We start from the raw sequence: 24472 nt of genomic DNA, 5'->3' as shown, positions 1-24472 counted from the left end.
AAGAAAAAAAAAAACAGTGTTAGAATATTATATACAACCCATTGAAACAGAGTTTTGCAATCAGGCTGAAACTTTGCTGCTTGTTTTCTTTCTGTTCTCTGACGCATGTGAGCTTAGTTTGTTCTTTTTTTTCTGGTGTTCCGAATCCAAGTCTTCATTTTCTACAACTTGTTCTGTTTGTTCTGTTTCACTCTTGCTGAAAAAACGAGTGGATTTTCTTCTGCGACATTTTACAGTATTGGCTGACAGTTTTGTTTTTTAATTCGCGCGCACAAGTTTACCGCAATCATGTATTTATATTGATGATAAAGTTATAGAAAAGAAGGCAAAGAAAAGTTCACTATCCACGCATCTCTACAGCTGACCTCAATACGAAAACATATTACTGGCATTTTTAAATTATTGGTGACTAAAACGTACAGTACTGATGCTAATTAATAAAGAGTAATAAAACGCTTACCTAGTATCAGTGTGATGGATGTCCCTGCTTGTTACCACACAAATCACTGATAATGGCAGGGAAATTGGAGAGAGCTTCAGTCGCAAGACATTTTTGGCGTTTTTAATCTTTGATGGTATTTCGTCTTGATCGCCCTTTGCTAGTAATGTACTAGTATTGAGCAAACAATCCACATTTTTTCACTGGATTGAAAGCTAAAAACTCACACCAGACCTAAAAACTACACTCACACCAGACGTAACGGCTTGTCAAACTAGACCGCATGGCAATACTGTGGTTTCTGACTGGCCATACATTCTGTATTTTGAAATGAACCAATAGTACTTAAGTTACAATAAACTTTAACCGGGTCATTGAAACAAATAAATATCGACTTGCCGGCATGAACGCACACAGGAAATAAAATGAGTTAAAGACTAGGCGTTTAGTTTTTTAAAATGTCTTTTTTGTTGTATCCCAGAGACTGCAGTAACCGCCCAACTGTTTATATTACATTTAAACAACAGGGCTTATTTCAAATGTACATATTTAATATGTAAATTAGCCGTGTGTGCGCTGAACGTTCTGTCACAGCTCGTCAGTCTGGTGTTAGCGATTAAACTTTGATTACATGACAATAGATTGGCAAGTGGGAGTAAATCAAATGCGTTGTCTGCCATTTCAGAATTTTTCCCCCGAGTACCCCCAGGGGTACGTGTACCCCAGTTTGAAAACTGCTAGAAGAAACCACATTACCAACAGATACAGTTTAATAGTAGTAGTATTTAAATGCCGTTGTCCCCACTGGTAAATTCTTCCAGCTTCTCCTTTTATTTTGACAATTTCCATATAAAGAACGGCATTTTTATCTTGACATTTTTCATTCTTAGCCACCAAGTAAATATTTTGGACAGTTTTCAAAACAATTGTTGCTTTATTTTTTAATATGATATATCTGCTTCAGGTTAAACGACGTTACACAGAACACTTCAAACAAAATGTCAAATATACACGATGTATTTCATTAGTTTTGTGGATTTGTTAGGTTTTTAACTTATTTTAATACTGCACATAATGATATGGTTTTGAAAATGCTACTTACCAAAGCCATGCTGCACGTGAACTGTATTACATAATAATTTCCTTTATTCTGATTCCTGTGGTTTTCTCAATGCAAGATGTATTGTAGGCATATATACAGTGCCGTATAAAACCACATACACTGTATATATAGAATTTTATCATGCTTGTTATAGGCCTACTGGCGAAACGGTCAAGAGACAGTTGGTGCTTAACACATACAGAATAATTTTGCCCCTGAATTTTTAGCATTTTTGGTCATAGAAAAAGACACATTTCACATATTTTATAACGTTACCGTAGGCTACTTTTTTTTTTTTTTTAGTTCATGCTTTTTCATTTCACAAATCTTCTGAACACAGTATTTTTAAGCACAACTATAATATTTCAACAGTCACTGCCAACAGGGATACAAGGTTATATTTGCGCCGGGCCATGTTGTTAACAAGCCTGATGTTGTCGTCCAGGCTTTACTGTGAAACTGCCTGTAACCAGGGAGGATGTGAGCGCATTCTACTGGACTGGAGAATAAAAGCAAGGGAGTTTAATTATGAAAACGCAAGTGTAAACAAACAAGTAAAAAAGATTAGCCTGTCGCCAGACATGTCATGGTAATACAAAATGCATTCATTTACTGCGTATTGGTATTGATTGCGTCTGGTCAGGGAAGGGGGACACACGGGCGCGTTAAGAGAATTTAAGCGGGACACTGGTGCAATGGCGCTAACACTGCGGATGCAAAGGTTTGAGCAGAACTCTCTGTAGTCGTGAGAGCGCAGCGGCAGAAGCTGTCAGGTTGCAAAGAATAATGCGAGGCTGAAAGTTGCAGCAGCACCTAGTACAGCCTCAAAGCAGTCTGGGTTACCATGGTAACCGACACGCAACATGAAACTGAGGCGCTGATTGGCTGACTGCATTTACATCATCTACCACGGGATGAGAACGTTGCAGAGTCAATGAATCGAAGAGGCCGAGGCGCTGATCTGATCAGCAGCAGTGACTATGGTTTAGCGATCCCTTCTTTTGAAGAAAGAGGCGTTGTGTGTGACTTTAACAAAAGGGATTTTTTTATAGTACAAACAGAAACGATCATCACTAGTGACGATTCCACTTTTTTTTTTGTCGTCACTTTCAAAAAACAGCGAAACCCCTGCTTGACATTAAAAGGTTCTTCAGCACTGGCAAGTCAATGACCTCATTTTTACCGTTCAATCTAATTTGGTTACTGTAAACACACAGCATTTAGAAAATAATTCAACACTATTTTGTTTTATCAGGCTTCCAGGCCCATAGTTTGGCCGCCATATTGGATTGGAAAAAAACAATTTTGCCTAAATATAAAAATGTGTCTTTTGAAAAAGACTTATTCCAGAGTGCTGAAAGTTGGTATAGTTGTTGAGGGATAGTCCAAGATGAACTGATAGGTTGTGTGGTATGGCGGCCATGCTGCAGGACACCAAAATCGCACAGTACAGACGTCATAATCACAAGCTAGAAAAATCTTCTTCTCCCAAACCGCTAGTCTGATAGAACCAAAAATTGGCACAATTGATGATAGTATGTTTGTCTTGAAGACTTGGCCAAGGGAAGTTGCTACAAGAGAAAACATGGTGGCCACGTTGGATGACATCATCAACATAAAAAACTGGAAGTGTCTGCTTGAAACAAAAATTGGCACACATGATCCTAGTGTGGCTGTCTTTAAACTAGGGATGCACCGAATTCGGGATTCGGATTCGGCCTGAATACCTACTTTTTAAACAGGGTTCGGATTTGGATTCGAATACTTAGGATTCAGTGACCTGAATCCGAATCCTATATCCACCCAGACGCACATCCATTTTAATACATGCCTTCAAAGTGTTTCAATAGGACACAAATCCGGTACTGAATGAAACTGTATTTAATAACAAGAACACATTTAACAAACTCTGTCGCAGCTCTCAACTCCCTAAATTGACTTACTGGTGGGGCAGGCACTAAACACGTCACGCAGCGGCTGAATGCAAACTGCATACCCCTGCATGCAACAGCACATTCACATCACACTTTCATTTGTGTGGCTTTGTCCAAGACGTGTTCTAAAGATCATACTAAGAGAAAAATAAAAATAAATCAGTGCACAGAAATATATATTTTGTAACTTTACAACTGTCAGATGTGCAAGATGTTGCTGAACAATATGTAAATTAAATGTTATGTTACTGTAATGTGCCAATACAAGTTGAACCATTTGCTAACTGCTGTGTTTTATTGAAATAATTTTAAAACTATTTTGTAGCCTATTGTATATGTGTTACACACGTGGTGCATTTAATTTTTTCCTCATTGCTCTCTGATAGGGTTCTCAACAGGCTCCAGAATCTCAGGACACTTTAAGGCAGGTCAGGTTTTTTTAACTCTCCTCTCTAAACTGCAATGTATTCGACATGTAAAGTGAGCAGTTTAGTAAATGTACTTAATTTAGGATTCGTAAGTGCTATCAAACCTGGACTGAAATAGTCAACCTCCAAAATATTAAAACAACAAGAAAGTTTTTTTTTGTTTTGTTGTTTTTAAATACATTTGGAATCTGCAATTATTTTTCATATTTTCTCCTCAATTTGAAATGTCCAATTATTTTTATTTCAACCCGGCTCACCGCTGCCACCCCCGCACTGACTCAGGCGGGACGAAGACGGACACGCGCGTCCTCCGAAACGTCAGCCGTCCGCTTCTTTTCACTCTGCAGGCCCGCTATGCAACCACGTCAACGCTACAGCATTGGAGGACCATGCAGCTCCTGGTAGCTTACAGGAAGGCCCGCAGACGCCTGGCCAGTCTACAGGGGTCGCTGGTGCGCGGTGAGCCGAGGACACCCTGGCCAACCTAGACCCTCCCCACACGGGCACCGCCCCCTGTGAATTCCCCATCCATGGTCTGCTGTGGAATAGCCTGGACCTGAACCAGCGACCTCCAGGCTACAGGGCGCATCCTGCACTCCACGCGGAGCACCTTTACTGGATGAGTCACTCAGGAGACCCGTCCCCCAAGAAAGATTTTACAAGGTTTTATTTATTTACATTTTTACTAGTCTGCAACTATCAAAACACAACATGCTGTGTAGCATCCAGCAATTTATATAAAAGCGATAACAAGCCTCATGCCCAGCTATCAGCAAAAAAAGGCCTACAGTAAGTGTTCAGATAGGTTATCTAATTCAATTCCAAGATGCTTCCTCATTATTATTATTGATTGGTATTGAGAAAATGCATAAATTGAAAATAAAAGTTAATAGTTAGGAAATATCATGTTGTAATTAACAGGTTCCTATGACGGTGTACTCGCCTATTTCAAACTCTACATGGGATTTGTATCAAATTAGCTTCATACTGGGCTTGTTTGTATCTGAATCTCTCATAGGGAGCTCAAAGCAACCCACGAGTCTCAACGGGGCTAACGGACCACCCTGTGGTGTATGAACTATCCTTAAGAGAGCAGAATATATAAACCGTGTTCACAGCGCTGTATTGGGGCATAACCGCAGAACTGTATAAAACAATACAGGCCATGTAATCACCGCAGACAGAGGGATGACGTTTCTCACATTATTTATGGCAGCTCCACAATCAGGAGAATATATATTTTTCCCTCCGTAATGAAATCGAGAGGAACGGTCGTTCCTCACGCCAAGTTACAGAGAAGCGAGAGAACTGCCAGCGACTCTCTACAGAGCACGGATAGTTTATGTGTTTTCAGGGTATTGGCGCAGCAAAAGTAAATCAGCCAAAAGCACCATTTCACTGTTAATTTGTAGTTCCCAACACTGATGAAAAAAAAAGTAAATACCTGTCATACAGTAAGAGAAATAAGTCACCAAAGGAAGGTAAAAACGTCCCTCTCCTCCTCCTCTTTCTCCCCGTCGTATTTTTTGGGAGATTTTTGCAGACCCCAGGCACTTATATCCACGCATATTCATGTTACAGCACATTTGATTTTAATGACATGTTTTGTCAACATGAAAATATACTGGGGAAAGCACTTATTTTGATGTCTGTATCATTTCTATGAAATGACTTATTTCTGTTTTAAAATGGAACATTCGCCTGCAAAAAAAAAAAAATCTTTATATACTAAAGAAACAAAAAGGTCTGGAATACGTGGGATTTGAACCTATAACCTTCAGTTTGCAAGTGCCTTGTGTTAACTGTTAATGCTACACGATTAGTTCAGACATGCAGTATTTTGAAAGATTAAGTCAGCCAGCTGAAAATTCTCCGAACTTTGTTACATTTTTTAGATTGTTCGAGCCATCATCTACCTTCATCATCCTCATTCTGAGATTCTGAGCAGGAGCTCTGAAAATTGTTTCCTGCGAGTGTAACGCTCATTGTGGTCCCTATTGGCACAAGGACGTACGATTTCCTGTCTCTATACTGGTCGATGAGAGTAACGCTATTTGTGGTCCCCACTGGACAAAAAAGGAACATCATTTCTGAGAATTAACTATGCTGAAGGATAGCCTATATATTTGGTAAAAGTAAAACAGAAATAAATACATTAATATAAATATTGAAATAAATGAATACGTAAATTAACAGATATTTATTTATCTTGATATTTATTTATTTATTTTTCACTATCATATAAACAATGACATTTACTACTGTAAGAAACAAATCAATATTCAACAGTTCTTTTTCAATTGCACATTAGTGAAGATTTTTGTACATAAAGGTGGTCATGCTTTCATATATTTTTACTTTACAATTTTAAATATATTGTAACAACCCGGACAGTTGCTTTGTTGCAGGACTTGTTGTCTGTTCAGTTTGTCTTGCCTGTCTGGGTTCCATGTATTGTAAGGGGAATGGGGAGAATGTGTGTTGTTGTTTACGGGGGTTGCACAGCATTTGAGAATTCAACACCGTCTCCTTTTCGTTGACAAATTATTTGTTTAAACGCTTTCCACTGTCTTATTTAGAAAAATGTACTGTTTAGTACTGATCTGTACATTCTACTTTGTCCCCAGCATTTGAATAATAAACTAACTTGGCTTGTGTTTTTCAGGCAGATCAAATGCATGAAAAACACAAGCCAAGTTAGTAGAAACAATTGGGGCAACCTTGGCCCCCACCTCTTTGACAGTTGTGTCTGTTTGCTTGGTGCTGGCTAAGGTTGCCCCAATGGTTTCTTGAAACTTGGCTTGTGTTTTCGATCTCTCTACTTTAAATGGCTGGGCACTTTTGGTAAGGTGGCGTTTTTTCATGTTTCCAATGTGTGTTTGTTTCAGATTTAATAAACGTTCAGGGAGTACCCATCATTTATTTAATACAAGTCACAGTATTACACCCCTTTGATGTAGCGCCGTACCTCCAAAATAGTATCTGCTTCAGCCAAATCGGAGCCGTTGGCGTCTCTGCTTTATGTGTAAAAGCAGTCAGTAAAGACTGATGCTGGTGAAACCAAGCCCTGGGATCAAAATCTGCCTTCAGAGTTCTCCTGTAATGTTTCAGGTCTATTTCCCCTAACACACGCTACAATTGCATCTTTTTCAATAGCATTACACATTTACAATAATATCCATATATTGTTACACTGAACATGTATAATCATATATCCAGTCCTTTAGTGTTTCTCCCTCTTGGTATAATACCCCCCCCAGACCAGAGCAATGGCAACATTCTATCTATATCTGAAGTTCACCAGTAGTGAGTGCTATATTGAACTGGTTGGACTGGTCCAGGGAAAACAAACAGCTAGTAATCTAACCTACATGCTCCTTCCCTCTCAACCACACTGTGGATTTCACGCAATCTAGAATGACAGTGTCACAGCTACTGGGAGTCACTCACCTGCTAGACTGCATTCTGAATGGGAGCGCCCGTCTTCCTTTCCACCTCCTTGCGTGCTGTTGGGACAGCCTTCCTCTCCAGCGCCTTGCTCTCTCATGCAGATTCTCTTCAGCACCACGCTACACTCCCGCAGCCGTACAGGCTCCACCTCGGATTCTTCCTTCCCTGGTTCCATGTGGTCAAACTCTACTTCAGGGGGCTCCTGTTTAATACGGTCAGTTTCCAGCACCTCTTCTTGTTTCACAGGAAGGGGTTCTTCTGTCTGAGAGATCTCCAGTTCATTGTGCTCAGCTTTAATCTCAGAGACCTCCATCAGACAGCAGTCACATTGCATCTCACAGACCTCCTGCTTAATGGGGAGGGAAGCCAGCCCAGAGAACTCCTCTCTGGGGACAGGTTCAGGTTCAGGGAACTCCTCTTTAATCTGGACAGATTCCATCTCCACACTGTCCATGGCAGCACACGGGATTCTGTTTAATAGCTGCCAAAAAAACAAGCATTTATTTATTTAGATACAGGGCTATTAAGGTCATTCAAGGGGCCGACGAAATCTGGCCTTAATAGCAGAGGTGGCCTTACTATTGAAAGGGAAGAGAATTTCTTGCAATAATTTTGAATACCATAGGATTACACAATTTAATCATTTCATAGATTATTCACTGTGGATTTCTTCTGTGCAACCTCTAATAACATTTGCTTCTGATTTGTAACAGTTATATACAGTGCTGTGAAAAAGTATTTGCCCACTGTCTGATTTTACACATTTTTGCATATTTGACACTGAATGTTATCAGATCTTCAACCAAAACCTAATATTAGATAAAAGGGACCCTGAATAAACAAATAAAACAAAAATTTGATACATATTTCATTTATTTATTAAAGAAAGTTATGCAACACCCAATGCCCCCGTGTGAAAAAGTAATCGCTCCCTTAGACTCAATAACTGGTTACGCCACCTTTAGCAGCAATAACTGCAACCAAACGCTTCCTGTAGTTATTGATTAGTCTCTCACAGCGCCATGGAATTCTGGCCCACTCCTCCATGCAGAACTGCTTCAACTCAGTGACATTTGTGGGTTTTCAACTGCTTGTTTCAGATCCTGCCACAACATCTCAATGGGGTTTAGGTCTGGACTTTGACTAGGCCATTCCAAAACTTTAAATTTCTTGTTCTTCAACCATTCTGATGTAGGCTTGCTTGTGTGTTTCAGATCACTGTCTTGCTGCATGACCCAGCTGCGCTTCAGCTCACGGACGGAAGGCCTGACATTCTCCTGTAGAATTCTCTGATACAGAGCAGAATTCATGGTTCCTTCAATGATGGCAAGGCGTCCAGGTCCTGATGCAGCAAAGCATCCCCAAACCATGACACTACCACCACCATGCTTGACTGTTATTATTATTATTATTATTATTTATTTCTTAGCAGACGCCCTTATCCAGGGCGACTTACAATTGTTACAAGATATCACATTATACATTATTTCACATTATACATATATCACATTATTTTTACATACAATTACCCATTTATACAGTTGGGTTTTTACTGGAGCAATCGAGGTAAAGTACCTTGCTCAAGGGTACAACAGCAGTGTCCCCCACTGGGGATTGAACCCACAACCCTCCGGTCAAGAGTCCAGAGCCCTAACCACTACTCCACACTGCTGCTGGCATGAGGGTCTTACTCTGGAATGCAGCGTTTGGTTTTCGACAAACAAAATGGGGCCCATGTCGGCCAAAAAGTTCCAGTTTTCACTCATCTGTCCATAGAACATTGTTCCAGAACTCTTGAGGATCATCCAGGTGCTTTTTGGCAAACTTGAAACGAGCATTCATGCTCTTCTTAGTGAGCAATGGTTTCTGCTTTGCTACTCTGCCATGAATCCCATTTTTGCCCAGCGTCCTTCTGATGGTGGAGTCATGAACACTGACCTTAGCCGAGGCCAGAGAGGCCTGCAGATCCCTGGATGTTGTTCTAGGGTTCTTTGTGACTTCCTGGACGGTTTTACACCTTGCTCTTGGAGAGATTTTGCCAGGACGGCCACTCCTGGGAAGATTCACTACTGTCCCAAACTTTCTCCATTTGGACAATATGGCTGTGACTGTGGTTCGGTGGAGCCCCAGAGCCTTAGAAATGGCTTTGCAACCCTTTCCAGACTGATAGGCATCAACAACATTTTTCAGGAGGTCTTTCTTTTGTTCGTGGCATGATGTGCCTCTAGAACCTGCTGACAACTTCACTCTGATGGTAAGGACCAAAGTCAGTCAGATTTATATTGGGCAGGGATGGCTCAAATCAGGCCTGGTTGTTAACCAAAGTACTCAAACAGCTGACCTCAACTATCCCTTTAATTGGGTTGAGTTAACTAGGGGGGCAATAACTTTTTCACACCTGAAGACTGCATGTTTGATTACCTTGCACACAAAACAAATGAAAGAAGCACCAAACTTTGGTGTCATTTTTTTTCTCTCAGACTCCCTCTTCAGTGCCGTGAAAGTATTTGCCCCCCCGTCTGATTTTCTGCAATTTTGCACAGTTTTCACATTGTATTTGGTCAGATTTATTTGTGGGTTGTAGTAGTATATAGAGTGGCATGTAACTACATAGGAGTGAAAAACTAAATGATTAAATAACAGATGAATAAAGAAAAACAAATAATTAAGGACTACTGTAGCTCTTAACCATCTCATTACAAAAATGCAAAAAACAAAGTTTTGAAAGCTTTGAGCCATGCTTTGAGGGCTGTGTGGTCTAGTGGTTAAAGAAAAGGGCTTGTAACCAGAAGGTCCCCGGTTCAAATCCCACCTCAGCCACTGACGCATTGTGTGACCCTGAGCAAGTCACTTAACATCCTTGTGCTCCGTCTTTCGGGAGACGCGAGATGTAATTGTAAGGGACTCTGCAGCTGATGCATAGTTCACACACCCTAGTCTCTGTAAGTCGCCTTGGATAAAGGCGTCTGCTAAATAAACAAAAATAATAAAATAATGCTTAAGATGCAGTATTTGAAAGTATATAGTAATGCTGTTGCAATCAGTATTGTTTATAGTGATAAAAGTATATAGTATAAAATAAATGAGGCATTTGACTTTTTAAAATGTGTGGAATTTCATGGAATTAAATTCCATTTCCTTTCATTCCAATTCTCTATCCTGAAGATTTTTTCAATTCAAATTCCAATTCCAATTCTTGAATTAAATTGGAGTTTACCAACACATTCAGAATTGACCCCAACCCTGGTTCTGGGATCAATAAGCTCCTAATAACCAAACGAGCAAGATGGGCCGAATGGCCTCCTCTCGTTTGGAAACTTTCTTATGTTTGTTAGAAATGCTGAAATTGTAAACATTTCTCTTGGAATTCCTCAGGAAGCTTGGTTTGTTTTTTCTCAGCATTAAGTCACGTTTGTGCTGCTTGTGTATTCAGGCAGATGTCTTTGTTGTCTTTTCTTGGCAGTCAGTCACGTTGCTGTTTGTGTTCTCGGGTAGTCACGTCTTTTAGTGGCGATTTTAATACACGCATCATTAGAACTCAAATTTAAGGCACAGGCTCTTTTTGAGAAGCAAAAAAATGTTTAAAAGGCACATTTTAAAATGGCAGGAATATGGTATTAACCATTTTATTCCATCGATTGGTGTTTAGGTACCAAACACTATTTAAATGCTGCATTCTGCACTACGGCATTATTTTAAGACATGCACATGCGTTAGCAGGTCATTGCATTTTGTCCATTTGATTACTTCCACTATTAATGTATTTTTAAAATGTGAACTTTCAGTATTTAAATGACATTTTTAAAACATCAGAACATCTCAAAATAATGCAACACTCAGCATGACATGTCGCGGGTATACGCAGAGCAGCAAGATTGAATTACTTCTGGGTTGGCTTGCAAGTCTGTGCTTGAAGCACATCAATTAATATTTCTGTTTAGAGGTGACTGATGATGGAATAGCAAAACCAACATTACGAGACTTGGTTTATCTCTATGGATATTGAGAAGCAAAGCACCACTAACTTAAAGTAAGTTACAGCTTTTTATATGTAAATATCTGTTGAGGTCTGTACAGGATGTTCCGTATTGCAATTGTGTTATTATTATTATTATTATTTATTTCTTAGCAGACGCCCTTATCCAGGGCGACTTACTTATTATATTCTGTATTTTGCACGATAACAATATTCAATGTCCATATCGTTGCCCACTCCTAATTTGATATAGATAGATAGATAGATAGATAGATAGATAGATAGATAGATTCATGTGTAAATCTCTAGATCGGCCAGTAAACGTGTAGATTTACCAGCTCAGCGGTCAATGCATAAATTAACTGAGGAGATGGTAGTTAACGCGACAGCATTTGAGGTGAATTCAGAAGGAACGTCATAGAGCTTAATGGAAAAAAAAGATTTCTGGAAAATCTGTTACGTACTTGGATAAATTAACAATTGTTAATATTTTTTCTTTAACTCCAGCCTTAGGATTTTATTATTATTATTTGATTAATCTTTCGAAACTTCACTGCATCATCATTATCATTATTATTATTATTATTATTATTATTATTATTATTAATGTATTTAGCAGAGACCCTGTATTCATGTTTTGTCCTATATACAGACATGATTAGAGAGATGTATGCTTTTATTTCTTAAGATTGTATCCCCCTTGTCTTTTCCCGATTTCATTTTAAATCAATTTAAACATTAGGTAAGGTAACAACGACATCTCTACAGCAAAACTCGTGCCGCTACCAAGTGTGATTTATTAAATTAAACCCACTTAGAAAAAAACCCCACTAAACTCATCGCCTCGCCGAGGTGCACGCAGGTTAGCAGAGTGCGGTTTGGTTTGGTTTTGTGAATTGATGGCAGACAGTTACCTCAAGTATGAGAGCTCGATCTACCATCTCCTTAGATATTTTATAAAGTGACCGCTGAGCTGGTAAACCTACACATGTACCGGTTAATCTAATGATTGATCGATTTTACACAGGAACCCTCATTTATTCACGTGTGTGTATAATTTGTAATATTATATATAATTATTCACACACTCTGGTATATCGCCCGCTATTTATTTGCCTGCACATAAAACAAGGAACTCGGCCTCAACTACGTTGTCATTAAAAATAAATAAAAACACATCGTTACCTTAATTTCGACTGATATCCCGGCGCCTTTTTAGTTTAATTGTTATATTTTAAATGGACTCGGTCTTGTTGATGCCGGCTTGCCTGTTCATTTAATAAACAAAGAGCCTGACACCCCCGCGCCGATCCTGCATCGATGACATAACTGCAGGCTCCACTTCATACGTCACTGAAGCTGTTACCACGGGAACGGGTCACATGACAGGGTTGCATTCAATGCTGGAGGGGGCGAGGGGACATGTGGACAGTTTCTTATAGGAGTAAAGTCATCAAGGAAGAAGAGCTGTCTAAATCAGCAGCGAAGTGTTCTAGGATTTACATGATGATCAGGAAAGCAATGGGTGCAATTCGTCCCAGACAATAATAATAATAATAATAATAATAATAATAATAATAATAATAATAGTCAGTTCCCAGTTGTCAAGTACGGCAGAAAGGATGAGTTAGACACAATGAAATTGAATTCTGACAGGACGGGCATGATATTGCAATACTTTAAAATGCAGCTCTGCAATACACATTCTAACTTCAGTGTACATAAATTGATCATTTATAGACATTTCAGTGACCGTTGCTGTTTTGTAATTCGGTATTATTGCCACCAAAACACCAACGCTAAAAATTACCACACAATAGTTAGATCATTAGTTTTGCTTTCACGAAAGGGGTTAGAATGTGGAGGCTTAAAAACAGCATACTGTGTTTGTTGGTTTAGTTTTTTCTTCCTGAATCGAGTGTCCAGCAATGCACCATGACAAAACTGCAGATCCTTAATTGCAACTGTGAATTTCAATAACTGTGAAACTCTATAAAGTCTCTGAAACGTAAACATCTATCATTATGTACATCCAGCTGCTCATCATTGTGATGCACAGCACTCTCCATTGCCTGACAAAGTTACTATTTCGATTTTTTTTTCTTCAAAGCTGTGTTGTTTGTACAGGTTTGGTAACAGCGGTTCAAACTCCACTGCAGACTGAACAACTCATTTGACCTCTATCGTTATTAAACTCTAGCCATGGGAAAATCTTCAGACGGTTTGCCTGAAAATCTGTCTTTTTTTCCCTTTCCCTTCACTGACATCGCTTACAGTGCTGTTGCATCACTGAGGATGTATCTGAGCCTCTAGTCTAAACTATGTATTAGTTAGTGGGGTGTGACTGAGTTTAGTAAGAGTATTTATTTTTTGCAAAATTACCTGTTGAATATTTTCATTATGAAAGTTTGTTTCTTAAATTAGATGTTCTTATACCATTTGATTTTTACATGGAAAAATGACCTATATATTATTTTTGTAACAATTAGTGTGTGGCTCACTCAGAAAACATTGATTTGTGGAGTAATGGTTGGGGCTCTGGACTCCTGACCGGAGGGTCGTGCGTTCAATCCCAGGTGGGGGACACTGCTGCTGTACCCTTGAGCAAGGTACTTTACCTAGATTGCTCCAGTAAAAACCCAGCTGTATAAATGGGTAATTGTATGTAAAAATAATGTGATATCTTGTAACAATTCTAAGTCAGCCTGGATAAGGGCATCTGCTAATAAATAATAATAATAATAATAATGCTAAACAGTATTGTGTATCCCACAATGCTACGCTAATCACCCGCCCGCATCAGTCATGGCAGAGCCCACGGAGGAGCAGCGATGCACATCTCCAATAGAGGTAGATCCAGACAGCTCATTGCAAACTGGGTGTGAATGAACATATATTGTAACAGTTTTTCAGGACTGCATGTTCTTAATTTACATTAATGTAAAAATGGGGTTCTGTGTGTCCTTTGCTACGATTTACCGTTTTCAGAGTTTGGGTGCTTAATGTGTTTTTATGCAGTCATACACCTTTACAGAATCAAATAATGGATTAATTCATATAATACTTATATAATATATTTCATATATAAATATTCATATAATATTTATTATTATTTTTTAACAATAAAAGGAGACAAATGATGGTTATATGTGCATTTGTTTGACAGGAGCGAGTATGAAGCCAATTGGTTCATCGAATCTAATGAAGTGCAGCTCTAACGCGTACTTCATTTCAATTGAGTTCGGCACGCCTCTGGAGCACTGTCTGGAACTGGCCTAAAGTTTCTCTCCTCTGTGAATTCGCTGGACCACCTGAAACTCTTCCCACAGTCAGAGCACCGATACGGTTTCTTTCCTCTGTGAATTTGCTGGTGTGAAACAAGGCTGTCTGACCGACTAAAACTCTTCCCACAGTCAGAGCAGAAATACGGTTTCTCTCCTGTGTGAGTTCGCCGGTGGACAACAAGGTTGTTTGACTGACTGAAACTCTTCCCACAGTCAGAGCAGCGATACGGTTTCTCTCCTGTGTGAATTCGCTGGTGTAAAACAAGGTTGTTTGACTGACTGAAACTCTTTCCACAGTCAGAGCAGCGATACGGTTTCTCTCCTGTGTGAGTTCGCTGGTGTGAAACAAGGCTGTCTGACCGACTAAAACTCTTCCCACAGTCAGAGCAGCGATACGGTTTCTTTCCTCTGTGAATTTGCTGGTGTGAAACAAGGCTGTCTGACCGACTAAAACTCTTCCCACAGTCAGAGCAGAAATACGGTTTCTCTCCTGTGTGAGTTCGCCGGTGGACAACAAGTTTGTTTGACTGACTGAAACTCTTCCCACAGTCAGAGCAGCGATACGGTTTCTCTCCTGTGTGAATTCTCTGGTGTAAAACAAGGTTGTTTGACTGACTGAAACTCTTCCCACAGTCAGAGCAGCGATACGGTTTCTCTCCTGTGTGAATTCTCTGGTGTAAAACAAGGTTGTTTGACTGACTGAAACTCTTCCCACAGTCAGAGCAGCGATACGGTTTCTCTCCTGTGTGAATTCTCTGGTGTGAAACAAGGCTGTCTGACTGACTGAAACTCTTCCCACAGTCAGAGCAGCGATACAGTTTCTCTCTTGTGTGAGTTCGCCGGTGGACAACAAGGTTGTTTGACTGACTGAAACTCTTCCCACAGTCACAGCAGCGATACGGTTTCTCTCCTGTGTGAATTCTCTGGTGTGAAACAAGGTTGTTTGACTGACTGAAACTCTTCCCACAGTCACAGCAGCGATACGGTTTCTCTCCTGTGTGAATTCTCTGGTGTAAAACAAGGCTGTCTGACCGACTGAAACTCTTCTCACACCAAGTGCAGCGATATGGTTTCTTTTCTGCATCAGTTTGCTGGTGTGTTTTAAAATGCTCTAACTGGGTGAAATCTTTCCCACAGTCAGGATGTTCTCCACCGCCCGCCCTCGCTTTAGCTGCTGGACTGGAACCTGGAAAATATGAACAGGAAAGAAAGTAAGAGGGGCTGCTTGTAGGCTTAGGGTTTGTGGGTACATGATCAAACTGAAGTGTTATTCTTGGTCTGTGACCGGGTAAACATGACAACATTTTTAAAAATTAAATTAAAAAAACATTTAGTTTCTTTGTCTTGCTGGGCCACCGCACTTCAGTACAGCTGGTTAACGCACATCATTGGACAGGGAAGGGACTGGATTCCACTGCCTGCTTGCTGTCTTTTTTTTCGTGTGACATCACTGAGACGGGCATTTCATTTTTAAAGGCCGGAGACATTTTCAGCAGCAGGCAGAAACAAAACATGACACAAGAACTTGTTTACAGCCAAGAAAACGATGGGAACACTAAATCCGAGATATCTGACATCGTTATATTAGAACATTTATTCTGCCTCACGTTTTAAAATATATGTTTTTACAACGTTTAATCGGATATTTTTTTTTCCTTATTACGGATAATAATGGAATGAAGAATGATTAGTTTGTTTATAAATATTTATTTTGAGAATATAAAAATCGAGAGTAGTGTCCATTATTGCTAATAAAGACCCTGTGAATAAGCGTGTATGATGTCATTGCAATCTCTCAGGTGAAACAACGTCTTGTAATTTGACCAAACATCAATATTTTTCAACATCACTTTCAGGAAGTATTGCAAGGTCCCTCAGGTCATCGAATAACATGTTTTTATACATGTAACTAAGCAGCATACATAATAAAATTACTTAACGTTAAAATACTTCATAGTTTTTTTTACAGAAAGAGACTTAACTACAGCCAAAAAAACGGGTCCTGGGTCCATGCTTGGTCCTTAAAGGGTTAAAGCATGTGAATTTCAGCTGTGAGGCTTAGACCACTTTAAAAAAGCAAGGTTAAACTGGAAGCCTTTACTTTGTGTGTAAAAGCAGAGTCAGTAAAGACTGATGCTGGTGAAACCGAGCCCTGGGATCAAAATCTGCCTTCAAAGCTCTCCTGTAATGTTTCAGGTCTATTTCTTCCAACACACGCTACAGTTATATCAATTATATATTTTTCAATAGCATTACACTGAACATTTATAATAATCTATACAGTACTATAGTGTTTCTCCCCCTTGATATAACACCCCTGCCCCCCAATCCAGAGCAATGGCAACATTCTATCTGTATCTGAAGTTCACCAGTAGTGAGTCCTATCTTGAACTGGTTGGAGTGGTACAGCAAAAACAAATAGCTAGTAATGTAACCTACATGCTCCCTCCCTCCCTCTCAACCACACTGTGGATATCACGCAATCTAGAATGACAATGTCACAGCTACTGGGAGTCACTCACCTGTTAGACTGCATTCTGAATGGGAGCGCCCGTCTTCCTTTCCACCTCCTTGCAAGCTGTTGGGAGAGCCTTCCTCTCCAGCGCCTTGCTCTCTCACACAGATTCTCTCCAGCACCACGCTACACTCCCGCAGGCGTACAGGCTCCTGCTCAAGGATGTTTGGTTTGAAGTCCTCGGATTCTTCCTTCACTGGTTCCATGTGCTCAAACTCTACTTCAAAGGGCTCCTGTTTAATACGGACAGTTTCCAGCACCTCTTCTTGTTTCACAGGAAGGGGTTCTTCTGTCTGGGGGATCTCCAATTCATTGTGCTCAGCTTTAATCTCAGAGACCTCTGGCTGACTGCTGTCACATTGCATCTCACAAAGCTCCTGTTTAATGGGGAGGGAAGCCAGCTCAGAGAACTCCACTCTGGGGACAGGTTCAAGTTCAGGGAACTCCTCTTTAATCTGGACAGATTCCATCTTCACACTGTCCATGGCAGCACACGGGATTCTGTTTAGTAGCTGCTGGAAAAAACAAGGAATTATTTATTTAATACAGTGCTACTAATGCCATTCAAGGGGCCGGCAAAATCTGGCCTGAATAGCAGGGGTGGCTTTACTATTGAAGGGACACAGAATTTTTTGTAATAACTTTAATACCAAAGGATTTTACTCGGTTACACAATGTAGCCATTCCACACAGTGTGCATTCCATGTAGTATTTTTATTTATTTATTTTTTTAAACTGCGTCGTCAATATTAAAGAATCTTAAATATAGTTTTTTTTTTGATAATTCAGGAACGATGAATTAAACTGGGTAGATATTGAACTGCAAAAAATAACGTATTTTTAAGGAAAAGGTGTTTCAATGGGGTATGCTGTTTACTAATTTTTTTTCGTCGCTGTCAGAGTCAAAGATTTTGTGTCGTTCACTTGGTTGGTGCTGCCGTTGGTGAAGGAAGATTGTAAATCTTCACAGAGACAGATTTGTTAAAAGTGCCTACAAACCACGAGAGATTTAAAACGAGACATTTTGTTTGAAAGTGGTCTGGTTAATAGGAGTCAAATATGGGTCAAAGGTCAAGTATAGTCTTCTATACAAATATGCAATTTTGACGTCACTACTGCAGTATTATGCCTTTTTTTGAATGGCTCAGGATGCAAACATAGCCTTCACCCGTATATATACACACACATACATACACACACACAACGGTAAATGTGCAAAGCTGGAGAATGTGCAAAGATACAGACATTGTGTACATTGCCAGTTAATATACAGAGTCTCAAGTGATTATGGAGAATGTGATTTTTTTTTTTTTTTAAGTAGTCGCCAATTATTTTTTAGGCATTTTTAACATTGTGATCAGAGAGAGAGAGAGAGAGAGAGAGAGAGAGAGAGAGAGAGAGAGAGAGAGAGGAGAGAGAGAGAGAGAGAGAGAGAGAGAGAGAGAGTGATCTGCTTTCCACAACCTTATCATTAAAATATAATGTGGTATTACACTGTACTGATATAACAAACTGTGGGTGATTACTTTATATGAATGATCATGTTATGCACGAATGTAAGAATTGGCTTTCTGTGGTGGTGTACTTTTTTCTTTCAAGTAGCATATATCTATAATCTTTTACATGATATATTTTAATATCAAATATATGTCTTCCACACTATTGCAGTTTTGTTAGAGGATGTATTAGTTTATCTCTAATGTAATCACAGTTTTACATATAGACTGCCCCTGTTTACATTCACGTATCAAATTCTGGGCCGCTTTGCTTTTCAGATAACGTCCCAAATTCTAGGCCGCTGTGATAACATCCCAATTTCTGGCCTGCTCTGGTTTTTAGATAACGTCCCGAATTATGCATTTTCGAATTCAGGCCAGTTTTTGAGATATTCTGCTTAGCTGACAGCAGAGTTTCTAAGTCATGCATGCACAGTTTACCATAAACTGGACCGTTAATTCATTTGAGAGTAACCCTTAGTACATGAATCAAAGTTAATGTATTTTTTTTACTCTCACAGAAAACATTTAGGAACATGGTATACCAAAAAAAAAGGACATCTCATTTGCTTATGTAATGTCCATCAAAATATAGTGAGGTGTAGGGGTTTATCAGAACTTCTGGGTTTAAGAGACCAGTGCCCTTCAACAACTTCAGATAAATCCTATTGTATTGTATTGGTCAACATTTCCCTTATCTATTCCTGATCATTTATACTGTAGGTCAGGGGTTTGCAACCTTTTTTTTTTTAAACTGTACCCCTTCTATCTGGAGGTTTCAGCTCGAGTACCTCTTTACAATTTTCACTCAACTGAACGGTACCTCAGTGACAATAAAATGGAGAATAATCTGATGGACCCCCCCCCCCCCCCCCCCCCCCGTTTATTTAATAAATCTGGGTGACAAACTGCTGGTTTAGGGCAGAACAACAAACAGTAGGCTTAATTCTTAAAACTTTTAACTACAAGTATTTGGATGCACAAAATTAAAAAGACAAGTATTGGGTTAGGAGCACACCTATTTTTTTGTAACTTTGACGGCCTTTTTTAAATTTTGACAGCCTTTTGTAAAAGTGAAGGCCTTTTGATACCCAGCATACACTGCAATACCCAGCAAAGTTATACACTGATATTCTGATAGCACAGCAATTCAAATGAAGTTTGTAATTGGTTGTGTTCCTCAAATACACAATAAAAAGTGATATTTATAGGGTATACAGTTATACAGCGATACAGTGGTTTCGGACATCTAAGAACAGGTACTGCGAGCATCTGGATTCATACCCAGAGGTACTCTGTAGCCTCCTAGGACACTCACAGCTTGTTTGAGACCCTCTTGTAGTTGCCCATTTCTGCATATAAAGCAAAATGCTGTTTGTCAATCTCTCTTTTTTCTTATAAATCAGTTTTTGCAGGAATCATTCCAAAAGCACTTGAATCAGTTAGGGACTACCAGTCTGACACTACAGGCCTTTAAATTGCAGTACCAATTTGCAAGTTGCTAAGTGGTTGCGTTCCTCAAATTTGCACTGCAAAGTGATATCTTAAAGAATAGGGTATATAGTGCTTTTTATCGCCTCTGCTCGCTTCTGGTGCAAAACTATGCTCCGATACACCCAAGCTGAATTGGTGCTTCTGTTGCATAAATACACGACAGAATGTGCACATTTCAGGTCTTATATATAATGGACATTTTTTGTATGTATTTTGCTGTAGGAAATCGAGGTCGCGGGGGAGGGGGTGGGGTCCTCCTGTCGTAACCCATGAGTCCACAAATCCTGGGCCAACAAACTCGCTAGTACTCTCTTTAGATGCACAACAGTCTTAGCTAAAGAAAATGGGGTCCTTTGAGTTCGTACGACCCACGACCGCCATTGGCCGAGCCTTACCCAAGTGGTGTTTTTATAATGGGATTTGCCATAGGGAAGGGGGTGGTCTCTTATCGTACCCGTATCTCCACGACCCCTGGGCCAACAAACTCAGAAGGGCACTCTTTGCGTGCACAAGAGTCTTAGCTAAAGAAAGACATCAGCCACGGGTTCAAACGCCACCCCACCGCCAGATGGTGTGCGTCGCCCCAAAGGGGTTTTATAATGGGATTTCCCATAGACATTTTACAGGGTGCTATATCTCGGGTTCCGGGGGTCCCCGAGACTTGAAAATCGGTACGGAGGTCCACCTCGGGGCCCCTGTCAATCCCTCCAAGCGACTTGTCCCCAGCTAGAAAGGACACCAGTTTAGACTTTTTTTGCCAACCTGGAGTTCAAAAGCTATTGGAAATGCAACCTTGACATGCCATCATGCTGAAAATGTGTAAATTTGTTGAAAATGTAGCATTTGAAAACGGGTGGCTCCCTGTGAAAGAGGTCCCCCAGACGTGACCCTAGGAAGTTCAACCCGGTTTCTAGGCCCCAGGGTCATGGAGATATGACCCCGAAAAGGGTAGTTTTTGGACATTTCTGGTTCTGTGGGGGTTAGGAACTTGATTTTTCTTGCGGCGGGGCCCTCGGGGCCCCACACAAGGAGTCACCATTTTCATGGTTCAGATGTCAGGACGGCTTGGCAAAGTGAATTTTTCGTCATGACATGATTTTTTGGGTGAACCACCACACCGTTTTAGGGGGTGGTTTGGGGTGCTCCCCTGAGTCTATATCACTTTGAATGGTGGTTCTACGTGCTCGGGTTCGAGAGATATGCCTGAAATGTGTTTTTCAACCCTGCCATAGACATGAATGAGGCAGAACACCCTGAAAATATTGTTTGCAAAGAATTCCTACGAAACTGGGCATGTTACATTCAGGCTGGTCTAGAACCCTTCGAACGGTGGTTGTAGCTGCTCTGGTTTGAGAGATATGACTGAAAATGTGTTTAACACTGCCATAGACATGAATGGGGCTGAATACCCGAAAATATATTTTGCAAAGTTGCATGGTGGGTGTGTGCGTGCAGGGGTTGCATGGTGGCGTGTGCGTGCAGGGGTTGCATGGTGGGTGTGTGTGTGCGGGGGTTGCATGGTGGTGTGTGCGTGCAGGGGTTGCATGGTGGTGTGTGCGTGCAGGGGTTGCATGGTGGTGTGTGCGTGCAGGGGTTGCATGGTGGTGTGTGCGTGCAGGGGTTGCATGGTGGGTGTGTGCGTGCGGGGGTTGCATGGTGGTGTGTGCGTGCAGGGGTTGCATGGTGGTGTGTGCGTGCAGGGGTTGCATGGTGGTGTGTGTGTGTGTGTAGGGGTTGCATGGTGGTGTGTGTGTGTGCAGGGGTTGCATGGTGGTGTGTGTGTGTGCAGGGGTTGCATGGTGGGTGTGTGCGTGCAGGGGTTGCATGGTGGGTGTGTGCGTGCAGGGGTTGCATGGTGGGTGTGTGCGTGCAGGGGTTGCATGGTGGGTGTGTGCGTGCAGGGGTTGCATGGTGGTGTGTGTGTGTGCAGGGGTTGCATGGTGGGTGTGTGCGTGCAGGGGTTGTATGGTGGTGTGTGCGTGCAGGGGTTGCATGGTGGGTGTGTGCGTGCAGGGGTTGCATGGTGGGTGTGTGCGTGCAGGGGTTGCATGGTGGTGTGTGTGTGTGCAGGGGTTGCATGGTGGGTGTGTGCGTGCAGGGGTTGCATGGTGGTGTGTGCGTGCAGGGGTTGCATGGTGGGTGTGTGCGTGCAGGGGATGCATGGTGGTGTGTGCGTGCAGGGGTTGCATGGTGGTGTGTGCGTGTAGGGGTTGCATGGTGGTGTGTGCGTGCAGGGGTTGCATGGTGGTGTGTGTGTGCGTGCAGGGGTTGCATGGTGGTGTGTGCGTGCAGGGGTTGCATGGTGGGTGTGTGCGTGCAGGGGTCGCATGGTGGTGTGTGCCTGCAGGGGTCGCATGGTGGGTGAGTGCGTGCAGGGGTCGCATGGTGGTGTGTGCCTGCAGGGGTCGCATGGTGGTGTGTGCCTGCAGGGGTCGCATGGTGGTGTGTGCCTGCAGGGGTTGCATGGTGGGTGTATGCATGCAGGGGTTGCATGGTGGTGTGTGCATGCAGGGGTTGCATGGTGGGTGTATGCGTGCAGGGGTTGCATGGTGGGTGTATGCGTGCAGGGGTTGCATGGTGGGTGTATGCGTGCAGGGGTTGCATGGTGGGTGTATGCGTGCAGGGGTTGCATGGTGGGTGTATGCGTGCAGGGGTTGCATAGTGGTGTGTGCATGTAGGGGTTGCATGGTGGTGTGTGCATGCAGGGGTTGCATGGTGGTGCGTGCAGGGGTTGCATGGTGGTGTGTGCGTGCAGGGGTTGCATGGTGGTGTGTGCGTGCAGGGGTTGCATGGTGGTGTGTGCGTGCAGGGGTTGCATGGTGGTGTGTGCGTGCAGGGGTTGCATGGTGGTGTGTGCGTGCAGGGGTTGCATGGTGGTGTGTGCGTGCAGGGGTTGCATGGTGGTGTGTGCATGTAGGGGTTGCATGGTGGTGTGTGCGTGCAGGGGTTGCATGGTGGTGTGTGCATGTAGGGGTTGCATGGTGGTGTGTGTGTGCAGGGGTTGCATGGTGGTGTGTGCGTGCAGGGGTTGCATGGTGGTGTGTGCATGTAGGGGTTGCATGGTGGTGTGTGTGTGCAGGGGTTGCATGGTGGTGTGTGCATGTAGGGGTTGCATGGTGGTACACGTGTGTGGAGGGGAATTGGAGTTCAGGTTTTACGCAAAAGAGGGGCGGGGAAAAGACTGGGAAGGGTAGGGTAAAAGAAAAATTACTACAATCATTTATTTTCACTTTCGACTCCCAGCCTCCTTACCCTCACTTTATGATTTTATTTTGTGATTATTTAATTATTGTCAAAATAAACGGCCTTCATCTACTCACAGTTGCAGTCTCATTTCTGTCCAAAAAGAACCTGAAACACTACAATATATTGATGGACGTTACATAAGAAAACGAGATGTCCTTTTTTCGGAATACCATGTTCCTTCCCAAAAATGTGTTTTAATATTAGTCTTTAATAAAGGAAAAGGACTGCTTTAATTAATTTTCATGTATCTATTTCAGTGCAATGTAGTTTCTTCATGTAATAAGAAATACGTTTTTTAACATTTATATTTTATTTGTTTTTTCATAAAAAAAAAAAAAAAGATTTCTGGGGAGAGTAAAAAACACATTAACTTTGATTCATGTACTAAGGGTTACTCTCAAATGAATTAACGGTCCAGTTTACGGTAAACTGTGCATGCATGCCTTAGAAACTGGGCTGTCAGCTGAGTCCCCAAAACTGGGCTGAAAATGCACAGCGGCCCAGAATTTGGGACATTATCTAAAAACCAAAGCGGCCCAGAATTTGCGACGTAAATGTAAACAGGGGCAGTGTATATGTAAAACTGTGATTACATTAGAGATAAACTAATGCATCCTCTAACAAAACTGCAATAGAGTATACATTTTATATTAAAATATATCGCAAAAACGATTATAGATATATGCTACTTGAAAGAAAAAAGTACACCACCACAGAAAGCCAATTCTTACATTCGTGCATAACATGATAATTCATATAAAGTAATCACCCATAGTTTGTTTTATCCCAGAAACCGGGCCTGCGTCATACCTAGTCGGAGGAAAACGCAGCTCTCGGGCAGCTTACAGGCGCCCGGCCAGACTACAGGGGTCGCTGGTGTGCGGTGAGCCGAGGACACCCTGGCCGACTACAATCAAATACAGATTGCATTCCTGACAATATTTCTAAAGCTATAATCACAAACACAGATTGCATTCCTGACAATATTTCTAAAGCTATAATCACAAACACAGACTGCATTCCTGACAATATTTCTAAAGCTATAATCACAAACACAGATTGCATTCCTGACAATATTTCTAAAGCTATAATCACAAACACAGATTGC

General features: G+C 41.4%; 2 protein-coding genes across 9 annotated transcripts in view; one reads left to right on the top strand and one right to left on the bottom strand.

The window, feature by feature from the left end:
- Positions 1-24472, top strand: part of LOC131706988 (zinc finger protein 79-like) — a 168854-nt gene that overhangs the window by 54493 nt on the left and 89889 nt on the right. The window lies entirely within an intron of this gene.
- LOC131696718 (zinc finger protein OZF-like) overlaps positions 1-24472 on the bottom strand; it is a 92795-nt gene that overhangs the window by 4704 nt on the left and 63619 nt on the right. For 2 of the 7 annotated variants that reach the window (XM_059008957.1, XM_059008956.1), the window contains exons 2-3: positions 17136-17643; positions 9919-15799 (exon numbers count right to left, since the gene is read on the bottom strand). In XM_059008957.1, coding sequence (XP_058864940.1) covers positions 14556-15799; positions 17136-17613 — 1722 coding nt within the window. In that variant the 5' untranslated portion in view covers positions 17614-17643 and the 3' untranslated portion in view covers positions 9919-14555. Of the gene's footprint in view, positions 1-7353; positions 7835-9918; positions 15800-17135; positions 17644-24472 lie in introns of those variants that run through there. The other 5 variants (XM_059008954.1, XM_059008955.1, XR_009310901.1 and 2 more) reach the window with 4 other exon arrangements.

The sequence above is a fragment of the Acipenser ruthenus genome, chromosome 38, assembly GCF_902713425.1.
Source record: "Acipenser ruthenus chromosome 38, fAciRut3.2 maternal haplotype, whole genome shotgun sequence".
Classification (NCBI taxonomy): Eukaryota; Metazoa; Chordata; class Actinopteri; order Acipenseriformes; family Acipenseridae; genus Acipenser; species Acipenser ruthenus.
Note: the sequence above shows the minus strand (reverse complement) of the source record. Positions and strands in the feature narration are given on the sequence as shown.